This window comes from Tiliqua scincoides, chromosome 10 (genome assembly GCF_035046505.1).
Source record: "Tiliqua scincoides isolate rTilSci1 chromosome 10, rTilSci1.hap2, whole genome shotgun sequence".
In the NCBI taxonomy this organism is placed as follows: domain Eukaryota; kingdom Metazoa; phylum Chordata; class Lepidosauria; order Squamata; family Scincidae; genus Tiliqua; species Tiliqua scincoides.
This window is the reverse complement of record NC_089830.1, coordinates 23,449,163-23,459,789: the sequence shown is the minus strand read 5'-3', so window position 1 is coordinate 23,459,789 and position 10,627 is coordinate 23,449,163. Positions and strand designations below refer to the sequence as shown.

Sequence of the window (10,627 nt, the reverse complement as noted above, 5' to 3'; positions counted from 1 at the left end):
TCTGTTGCCCACCCCCTTGCATTCAGATGTAGGCTACCTCTAAATCCTGCAGGTTCCATGTATCCATCATGGCTTGTAACCTGTAATGAACTTTTCCTTCCATAAATCTGACCAGTCCCCTTTGAAAGGCATCTAGGTCAGGTGCCATCACCAGACCCTGTGGCAAGGAGTTCCACAGGTTAATTGCCATCTGGTTAAAGAAGCATTTTCTTCTGTCTGTTTACAGGTTCTTAGGCAAAGGTCTTTCCCCAAACTGCTAACTTTGGCTCCTTTAACTACATACGTTGGCGATCAAATCTGGAATCTTTTGTATGTAAAATACATGTGTGAACAACTCATGCCATCTAACAGCTGAGTGCTGTTTCACAGTCTCTGGCTGGCTGTTATGTATCGATATGGCACGTTGTCCCAAATCACACAGTGAGTGTTAGATCTGGCTTGGACCACACACATTTGGTCTCCTGGCCACCTTCGCACGTCTATGTTAGTCAATTGCATAGAGTTGACTGCCAGAAGAAGTAAATTGAAAAACAAGAAAAACCCACCCCCAAATCTTGTCCAATTACTCACAAGCCTGGTCACTTGGAGGCCACTTTTACTCCCTCGTGTTCACCCAGGCATAGGTCTATTTGCAAGAGCACAAAGACCTTCTTTCACCCCACCACCACCATCTTGGAAATCCTGTATGGCAACATGCTAATTGCACTTTTGAGTCCGATCCAGAATGGAAAGAGTTGTCTTCTCCCAGGGGAAAAGGGAGCAAGACCTCTGCATTTCACCGCCTTTCTTCTGCTATTCCGACACATCCCTTGCCATTTCCTATCCAGTCACTTCTTTTTCCTCCACTGCTCAAATCCTGTGAGATGCTTCATCTTGCATCTGGGGTCCCTCCGTCAAGATATGCACACCTTTGCATGTTTGTTCAAACGTGCAAGAAATTTTTTTTCCTGTGGAGTAAAATTCCAAGTGCTTCTCCATCAACCAGAAAGGAAAAGGTGAGTTTATAACAGTGAACTTTTCAAAACACATGTAGGGACTCCCCTCTGCCACAAGGTGGGGGTGAAGTCCCATATATTTCCTACACACCGCTAGGCCCTAGGAAGTCCAGTATAAAAGATGGGTTGGAAAAGTCCTCCATCTCGATGCTTCTAGAAGTCCTCTGGCCCGACACTTTGCTGGGTGGATGAGATTGACATTATCTCTTTAGCCACCTGGAAAGGAAAAGGAGACAAGGTCAAAGTCACACTGGTACGTACTGGGGATAGTGGATTATTAAAAATTATGATTAGTCTTGCTTCATCAGTGTACATGATGCTTTTTCACGGGTGAGAGGTTAGGTCTTTGCCCCAGGGAACTTACAAAATAAGCCTGAAGAATCCCGTTATCACTTGAAGGAATGTTATCTGGGTCTTGGCAACACTTCCTAAATTTTAAGAACTGCCAAAAGTTTACCTGCAGTTTTTCTTATGAAGAAAAGGGGGGGAAAAGTATATCTTTTTCAAGTTGTGAAGATGAAAATGATTTTTCCTTAGTTATTTTGTATGTGTGTATGTTTCTAACACAATATCCTGCTGATGCTGGAGAACATGATCCTTCATAAAATATTGTCTTGATATTGATATATTGATATTAATATATTGATATTGACCTCTTGATATAACAAGGTCGTGTCTCGTTATCCACTGGGGTTCTGTTCCGGAACCTCTAGCAGATTTAAAAAAAATCATTGGATACCAAATCAGTGGAAAAATAGCTTTAAAAGAGCCACTTCCAGGTTTCTTGCTCCTTTATTGTCGCGCCAGAACACATTGGTATAGACACTATACCACATTCAGCCACCAGATGGGGTGAATAATGAGAATGAAATTATAATTCTTTAACAGCAGAAAGGTAGGAAATTGGATTTTGGTGCTTTTTTCCCTTGTTACAGGGATTTAAAGGTGGAACTCGGTATCAGCGGTAAGTCAGTTCAGTAGATATCGAGGTTCCACCTGTCCTTCCTTATGCTGTAAGGTGAGTAAGTAGTATTGGCTCCATTTTGCAGATGGGGAAGACTGTTGCTGAGATGGAGTGGCTTGCCTGAGGCCACCTGATAACAGAAGAGGTGTGGGTCAAGCCACAGAGGGATGCTCTTTTCCCTCTCACTCAACACCAGAACCAGGGAACATCCACTAAAATTGAGTGGCAGGAGAGTTTGAACAGACAAAAGAGAATATTTCTTTATCCAGTATGTAATTAATCTGTGGAACTCCTTGCCACAGGATGTGGCAATGGCATCTGGCCTAGATGCCTTGTAAAGGGGATTGGGCAGATTGATGAAAAGTCCATCACAGGATACAAGCCATGATGGGTATGTGCAAGCTCCTGATTTTAGAAGTAGGCTACCTCGAAATGCCAGATGCAAGGGAGTGACAACAGGTGTCTTGTGGTCCCAGATGCTCTCACTAGGTGGGCCACCTGGAAGCTGACCTTTGATCCAGCAGGATCTTCATAACTTCTTAGGTTCTAGTTCACAGGGCACCTCTGTCACTAAAATACACCTGCTCCCTGAATGCAAGTATAAAAGCCTCACTGTTGCGCGGGGCAAGCTCTATCACAGAAGCTAGCAATCTAGCAAGGGATCTGGTTGTGGGTCAAAATGTTGGCCCCTTGGATCACTGTCTGAAGAAGGAGGAAAAGGACAACTCTGGAGGATACAAAAGCTGTCTGTCCCTCATCAAGACAAAAGTATACTTGCTGATGTAGCTGGGGCTTAAGCATCTGTTCTTACTTTGCAGCTTTTCACTCTCCTTGAGACACAGGTGTTTCATCCATCGCCAGCAATTTCACATCCAAGTACTGTACATAACATGATCTGCACATCAGATACTCAAATACATGTCATAGGATTCAAAAATACGGCCTCCACCGCCTTGCTTGCAGTTTGAAATAGAGCACTCCAGAATTCTACTGCTTCACCCTCTGTAGACTGGGGCTAATTAAGGCTGCAATCCTATGCACACTTTCCTGGGAGTAAGTCCCATAGAACACAATAGGACTTACTGCTGAGTAGACATGCCTAGGATTGAGCCCTTAATCTGCAAATGAATTTTGCTTACAGAATGTGGAGATTGAAGAATTCAAGTGACTTGGGGTATGGATGGGGTCCCCCACCTCGCCCCGGCACATACCGTAAGCCCTCGAGAGTCATAGGGTCTGCTGTTCCTGCTGCTGCTTGGACTCCACCAAGGCGGTGAGGAGCCGTGTCATCTCGTCCAGTTTCCTGTCCAGGGACTCGATCCGCTTCTCGAGCTCCTGGTGAGAGCTGCTCAGGCTGGAGCTGAGATCCCACATGATCATCTGCATCTATGTGTAGGAGAAGTGGGGCAAGGGGGATACAGGAATCACCACGGCTCAGCCTTGCTCTGGCATTTCCCCTGCCTGAATGTGACTCATCAGTGGCACTCTTCTCTGGTGAATGAGCATCTTTTATAGTAGAGGCTGGCTGGCTGCCACGCAAAGTCCTGGCCGCTAGCAGCAGCCTGCAATAGAACTGGCAACTCAGCCCTACATTATGCGCAGCCTGAAAGCTGATGTACTTAACTTTTCTGTGCTTGGAATTGTTGGGGGGGGGGGGGAGAAGGTGCAAGATCTAGATCAAAAGCAGGGCCAGGAAGAGGGAGCACTGATACTTTGCCCTTTCCACTGTGGTCCTCACCTGCATCCACACCACCGCTGGCCTAGTATATTACAAGGGTGGCCTAACTGTGGCTCACAAAGTGCATGCAGCTCTTTGACATACAAGGCACAGCTCGTGAAAATATATTGGCTGAGCTCCCTTTTGCATCACAATTAATCTTCTTTGTTGGCAACCTTCAGTCTCGAAAGACTCTGGTATCGTGCTCTGAAAGGTGGTTCTGGCACAGCGTCTAGTGTGGCTGAAAAGGCCAATTCGGGAGTGACAATCCCTTCCACACCGGGAGCAAGTACAGTCTGTCCCTGGTCTGTCTCCCTGGCTATGGGCCTTCCTTCTTTGCCTCTTAGCCTCAGACTGTTGGCCAAGTGTCTCTTCAAACTGGGAAAGGCCATTCTGCACAGCCTGCCTCCAAGCGGGCCGCTCAGAGGTCAGGGTTTCCCACCTGTTGAGGTCCACTCCTAAGGCCTTCAGATTCCTCTTGCAGATGTACTTGTATCACAGCTGTGGTCTACCTGTAGGGCGCTTTCCTTAATTGTCATCCCAAACAAGGCTGTGTTCTTGCGCCAACCTTGTTTGGGATCACAATTAATATACAAGGTAAATCAGACCTTTTCAAGCTTCGTAATTATTTGCCACATATAAACTAATTTGCTATTAAAACACAAATTTAACGTTCATGGTGAGTAAATATATTTAAGTGCTTGTTAAATGTTGAGGCTCTCAAGCATCTCTCTTGCAGCTCTCCAACGCCTGCAGTTTTACGTTTAGCAAGGCTGGCCACCTCGATATATGCCAGCGTGTATATCATATCATATCATATCATATTATAATAAAGAAAGGGGCCTCTGATTGGAAGCATGCCATGAAAAAATAATTCCTCACTGCCCCCCAAAGGAAGATCGGTAATACTTGACATGTCATAGGCTGATAATTCTCTACGTGCTTTGAAAGCCCAGGACCACCCAGCTCTTAACCATCTTGTCAAAGGCAGTGACATCTGTCTTGCGCTGTGTGTATTCTTGCCAAAAGTTGCCCCTCCTCCTTACCCAGTAGTATACCAGCTTCTGTGACTCCTCCTCCTCCCTGGCAGGATAGGAGAGCAGTAGGCTAGAGTGTCAGAGCTGCTCTAGCCCACCACTCTTCACACTTCTGCTCACTTCCTCTATTCTGTTTTAAATTCAGGAACTGAGAGGAGGAGGAGCAGAAATTGAGGGTGGGTGGCCCACCAGGGCTGAACAGGCCCCAACAGTGTCTCCTCCTTCGGTTTTCATTGCTACAAAAGCTTTGCAAGAGAACAAACGGGCAACACTGGGTATTCTCAGACTGCTTTGTTGCCAACGGTTCTGCATCTCCTTAATCCACAGCTATTGCTCCAGCCAAAGTACACCACCCTTTCCAGCGCACGACTCACCTTGGAAACATCTACCATGGCATTCACTTGATCCCGGATCTTGCGGTGCTTGATTCTCACATGCCGGAACCTGCAACAAGGAGATAGTGACGTCCCCTGCCTGGCTGTGCTGGATATGCTTTCTTTCCAAACTGAAACTCCATCTAGGGTAACTGTTCAAACACGGGCTGTGCACCTTCCTCTGGAAGCCTGGCTAGCTGCAGTGCCATGAGCAATAATAGCTAGATCTCACAGACTTCACAACACCCTCCCATAAACCAAGAGCGGCACCCAGAGCCTCGTATGCAAGCGTCAATTTCCTCTCTAGTGATTGCCGAATCTCATTTCTAGCGTGATTTAGGATTGCCATCCACGTGGCTTGATATCATGGAGAGGGGAGTGGAAAGGGGGTGGAGACTGTGCTCCTGCAAGCTGGCAAAAAAGGAAGACGGAAACCCCCAAAGTGCTACAGAAAAATCGTTTAATCAGATGCTCCGCCGACATCAAAGGCCCGGCTCATTTCAAGTGAGTCAGCACTTCAGGGGCCAAAAATAAGTACTTTTGTCCAAGATGAGGAAAAAAGGTATTAATGAAGCAGAACCACAACAAAATACCCCTGACTAGGGAGGTGCTATTTTGCTTTTTACATTCTTCTGAGCCAAAAAAAGAATCGCAACTACAGCCCCACCCTTGACACCCAGGAGGATGAGTCCAGCCTTTGATCACTCTTGAAGCCCCCTGTGATTTCAGGGATACGTAATATGCATTAAGTGGTTGTCGGGTGCGCAGGAGACCTGAGATCAAACCGTCTGCCCAGTAGCACAGTCAGAGCAGGGCAGGGCGGTAAGGATCACAGGTACCGCAGTGTGCCGGTTCGGCGAGCACCAGTGCATGACCATCACTGCCTGGAATGGCTCTGATAGTGAGTGGGAGGGGGCCGCTTACACAGCGCATTGGGCAGTAGCGTAGCTAGAGGGGTGTGCTTTGCACTACGTTTTTCAGGCACCTGAATGCACCGTGCAGGCCGCCCCTCCCCTTCGGAGCCCTTCTGGGCGTTGGGAACAAAACGGAGGCAAACGCCTGGCTCCTAAGTGGAGGGGGGGGAGAGACCCTTTGCATGCTGCAGTGAGGCTCCCTGCAAAACGTAGTGCTTTGCACCCCCTCTAGCTATGCCACTGGCATTGCGGCACTTGCGATACTTACCGTACTGCCCTCCCTGCAGCTACGCCACTGGCTGCCCCCAGGCCTCTCCGTGTGTGCCCCTACTGCCCGGAGCTCACTTACATATGGATGGCTGCCAGCAGCCTCCGGTGGTGTTTGCGGGTCCTCTGGCCATCTTTTCTCTTGGTGTGTTTGTGCAGCAACCAGGCCTCTTGCAGTACGTTGGCCGCGGAGCACTTCATCTAGAAGCAGAAGATGCAAAACCAGGTGATGGGGGGGTGGGGTTCACAAGAAGAACTGTGAGCAAACCTCCCTTGCCTGTTGCAAAGTGGGTGACAGTGGAAAGCATCAGTTAAGAAGAACGGCAAACCAATTTCCCTTCCTTCCCACGCTGGGCCAGGCCCGAAATATTTGCCAGCCACCGCCGGATGGCTTCTCAAATGCAGGGCAACCCCATTTTTTTTTTCCCTAATCTCAGTCTTCAGGTGGGATTAGAAACCTGAAAACGACTTCCAGGCTTGGGTGGGTTAGTGACGGTATTGGTTTCCTGCCAGTCAGTGCTGTGCAGAGCCATCTTTTGTGGTCAATATTCACAACTGGTTTTCCCTGGATTGAGCTCCAGGATGGGCAGAGAGGATAAATAAAGCCACTGAGTTTCATTTCAGAAGCTATTAAGTGTCCATTGATCAGGCAAGATAACATAGTAGTTAGCAAAAATAGCTCCCTAAGACACCTCTGATATGTTCTTGGCCTTGCACAGAGTCAGACCATTAGTCTGCCCGACCCGGTGTTATCCACTTGGGACTCTCCAGAGACTTCATGCACCTTTTAATTGGAGAATGCCAGTGTTTGCACCAGAGCCTTTCCACGTGCAAAGCCAGGGCTTTATCACGGACCCTCCTGACATCAGAGTTTGGCTTACTCACGTCTTTCTTACCTCTTTGGCACACTGGATGTCCATCATGAAGTTGTGGACGTGCTTCTCGGCCCGGCTGAATTCCAGTTTATCAGCCGCAACAGCCACCAGCAGTGCTGTGCAGCCCACGCCCTGCGAACAGGTCAGAAAGTGAGAACGAGAGGAAGACGAGAAGGCCATAGAAGAGAAAGGAAAGTCCAACAAACCCTTAAAAAAGCCAAGCACAAACAGTGTTAAACGAAATGAGAAATGTCTTTGTTCTCCTCTAGTTAAATAGCGATTGTCGGATTAGTTTGACAGGGTTTGACTATAAGACAAAAAGTCGGATCTTGTTCTGCACGAAAGGTAATAGAACGGGCACAGAAGTCAAGCCAAGGAATTGCTGTCTCTTACCATAACACCAATAAACAAGCACACGACCTTGCCACACATCGTCTCTGGCACCACATCCCCGTAGCCAATGGTCAGGAAGGTGATGGGAATCAGCCACAAATAACGACCCAGGTATTCGTCCTCGTCCATGTGCTGCCTGGCAGGTGATCAAAACGAGAGAGGCGCATTATGGAATCTCTTGGGAGCCCGTCACAGAATGTCAGCCTGGCCGTTAGGGCAAGCGTTCATGGCCATCGTGCGCTGGGACAGGGCTGCCACAGCAGGCTGTGTTGGTTTTAAGGATCCAGCTTGTTTGTAACATGATCTACAGGTGTCACTTTTTTAAAAAACATAGCCAAAAGGGGGCAAGATGCTGTTTGTTTTTCTCACTGAGGCTGACTCAGTCATTAGCCCTGGGCTCCCTGGGTGAGTGATTTACCTGTTGGCTGGGTGTCAGACCGAAGAAAGGACCGATCCTTTGAAAACAGTGGAAAGAAAAGGGTGGCGTCCCAGACAGTTTCAGATTGCCAAGGCAGGGAGTGGTTTTCAAGAATGGGAGAATACATCCCTTGTGCGCAGAACACACCAGGCGAATTCCTCAGCGAAAAAGGATATCAGGTAACAGGAACCCAGAAAATTAGGAGGCATTCCTAACTCTGTAGAGTGCAGGGGTTCCGAAAGTGTGTGTCGCAACCCTTAGGGCACCATGGCCAGTTCATAGGGGTCCCACAGGATGCCCCCAGGGCCCCCCCCCCACTTGCTCTCTGAGGCACCACCATCTTGGCTCTTGCTAAATCTCATGAGATTCAGGTGCCGCCATCTTGGATCTATCTCATGCGATCTTGCGTGATCCAAGAGACGGCGCCCGGGAAGAGGATGCAGGGGACATCCTGAGACACCCCTGTGAGTATCCCGCAGCCCCCGTTGGAACTGCACTTTACAGATTGGGAACCACTGGAGAAGGGGGTGGTTCAGAAGTATGAGAAAGGTGTCAGGTGTCATCCCAGCATCGGGTGGGGGATTTTAACAATGTGGCATCTTTTTCCCCCCAACTAAATCAGGGTACTATGAGCTAACAGTCATTCCAGCAGGCCAATTTCCTCTCCTCCCTCCATCTTCTGTTTTCTTTCTCAGGTGACATAATAATAATAATAATGATAATGATAATGATAATGATAATGATAATGATAATGATACAGGTATTTATATACCGCCTTTCTTGGTCTTTATTCAAGACTTTATTCAAGGCGGTTTACATAGGCAGGCTTGTATTTAAATCCCTTATTAAACAGGGATTTTTACAATTGAAAGAAGGTTCTTTCTTTCAAGAACCACTACATTCAGGTCTTTCATTCCGATCTGGCTTCACATTCTGGCCTCCATCCTCCCACGCTCAGAGCAGATGGAATAGCTTGGCTTCAGCTTGTCAGCTGCTTCAAGGTCGCACGGTGCCGGTGGCCTCGAACTGGCAACCTTGTGGATGTTATCTTCAGGCAAATGGAGGCTCTACCCTCTAGACGAGACCGCCTGCCCCACATTTGGTGGCTCTTCTGCTTTAATATGATGCAGATTCTGGAAGTCACTGTGCACAAGCGTTCGTCTAGACCAGCCATTTTCAACATTTCCCTCTCACAGCGCATGGACAAAGCACAAAAGTTTGTCAAGGCACACCACTAGTTTTTTGACAACTGACGAGGCACACCGCACTGCTGGTGGGGGGTTCACAAGCCCCAATGGCCCTACTAATAAATGACCCTTCTCCAAATTCCCTAGACACACCTGTGGACCATTCACGGCACACCAGTGTGCTATAGTACAGTATTTGAAAATCGCTGGTCTGGACATTTGGGGTTTAAAAAAACGATCACTGCCTTTTAATTTGCAAACTGAGGGAGTTACCCAAGTAAGTGGAAACCACTTCCTTATTTCCTGGCGGCCCTGTTTGACTTTTAGATTGGAAAAAGGATTGCCCATGTTCAGTTTTGTTGTTGGCAACCTTCAGTCTTGAAAGACTATGGTATAAACCTACAGCACCCAGTATTCCCAGGCGGTCTCCCATCCAAGTACTAACCAGGCCTGACCCTGCTTAGCTTCCGAGATCAGACGAGATCGGGAGATAGTGTTCAGTATAGGGAGATGGTTGGCAACCTTCAGTCTCGAAAGACTATGGTATAAGCCTAAAGCACCCAGTATTCCCAGGCGGTCTCCCATCCAAGTACTAACCAGGCCTGACCCTGCTTAGCTTCCGAGATCAGACAAGATCGGGCACGTGCAGGGTAACAGTTGCTGTCAGTTTTAGAGGGAATGATCAATGGCCCTTCTCAGGCTGGCCGCTTTCCCAAAGGGCCCTTCAGTATCTGGACTGCTGGATACTCCCACCAGACCCCTCATCTGGTCCTCACCTTTCGCAGACGGACAGCACCCAGAAGGTGATGAGCCAAAGTCCCAGGGTGAAGATGAGCAGGACTCGTCCCGGCTGACTGTTCACCATCACCCGGAGCACGAAGGGGTACTGGAAGTGGATCTTGTTCAGGGAGCCAATGCTGCGGTAGGAAGCATTTCCCAGCACACTGCTCCGCAACAGCACAGCTCGGGGCACCAGGTAGAGCCGGAGAAACATGAGTAGCGAGAGCAGTAGGTCAGTGTCGGAAAGGAACAGGAAGGTCTGGGAGGGCTTTGGGTCCAGGCAGGGGAAGTCTCCAACCGGGAGCGGGTGAAGGGAGCAGACCAGGAGCTCCAGCCCCACCAGACCCAGTTTGGGGGCACTCACGGCAATCCGCCAATCGGACAAGGAGTTGTCCAGCATAAAGAGCTAGAGAGGGAAAGAAAACACAATGATGTACAGCGATTCCCTCCCCTAGCCTGATATAGACCGCACAACCTCCCCTTACGTGGGGATAAAGGACTGAGAACTCCCCAGTGTAAGCACATTAGTTTCAGGTCTGTGAAATTTCATGGGGTGGGGAGCAAGATCAAGAGCTGCATCCCCCCCTCCTATGGACTTTGCATTGCTTCTGTGATAGATGAAGGATAGCTTACTTACACACACAGACAGAGAGAGAGAGGTTCATGATATACAGCAATACGGTGCACTTTCATCTGGTTAGGGGGG

At 48.4% G+C, this 10,627-nt stretch overlaps 1 protein-coding gene and 2 pseudogenes across 1 annotated transcript in view; all 3 read right to left on the bottom strand.

Moving 5' to 3' along the window:
• Positions 1 to 3,186: 3,186 nt before the first annotated feature.
• Positions 3,187 to 10,627, bottom strand: part of KCNN4 (potassium calcium-activated channel subfamily N member 4) — a 50,619-nt gene continuing 43,178 nt past the window's right edge. The window contains exons 6-11 of the mRNA XM_066638061.1: positions 9,918 to 10,327; positions 7,537 to 7,672; positions 7,165 to 7,275; positions 6,351 to 6,469; positions 5,088 to 5,157; positions 3,187 to 3,345 (exon numbers count right to left, since the gene is read on the bottom strand). Of these exons, the coding sequence (XP_066494158.1) occupies positions 3,187 to 3,345; positions 5,088 to 5,157; positions 6,351 to 6,469; positions 7,165 to 7,275; positions 7,537 to 7,672; positions 9,918 to 10,327 (1,005 nt within the window). The remainder of the gene's footprint in view (positions 3,346 to 5,087; positions 5,158 to 6,350; positions 6,470 to 7,164; positions 7,276 to 7,536; positions 7,673 to 9,917; positions 10,328 to 10,627) is intronic.
• On the bottom strand, positions 9,538 to 9,660 carry LOC136662023 (5S ribosomal RNA; annotated as a pseudogene).
• On the bottom strand, positions 9,690 to 9,809 carry LOC136662008 (5S ribosomal RNA; annotated as a pseudogene).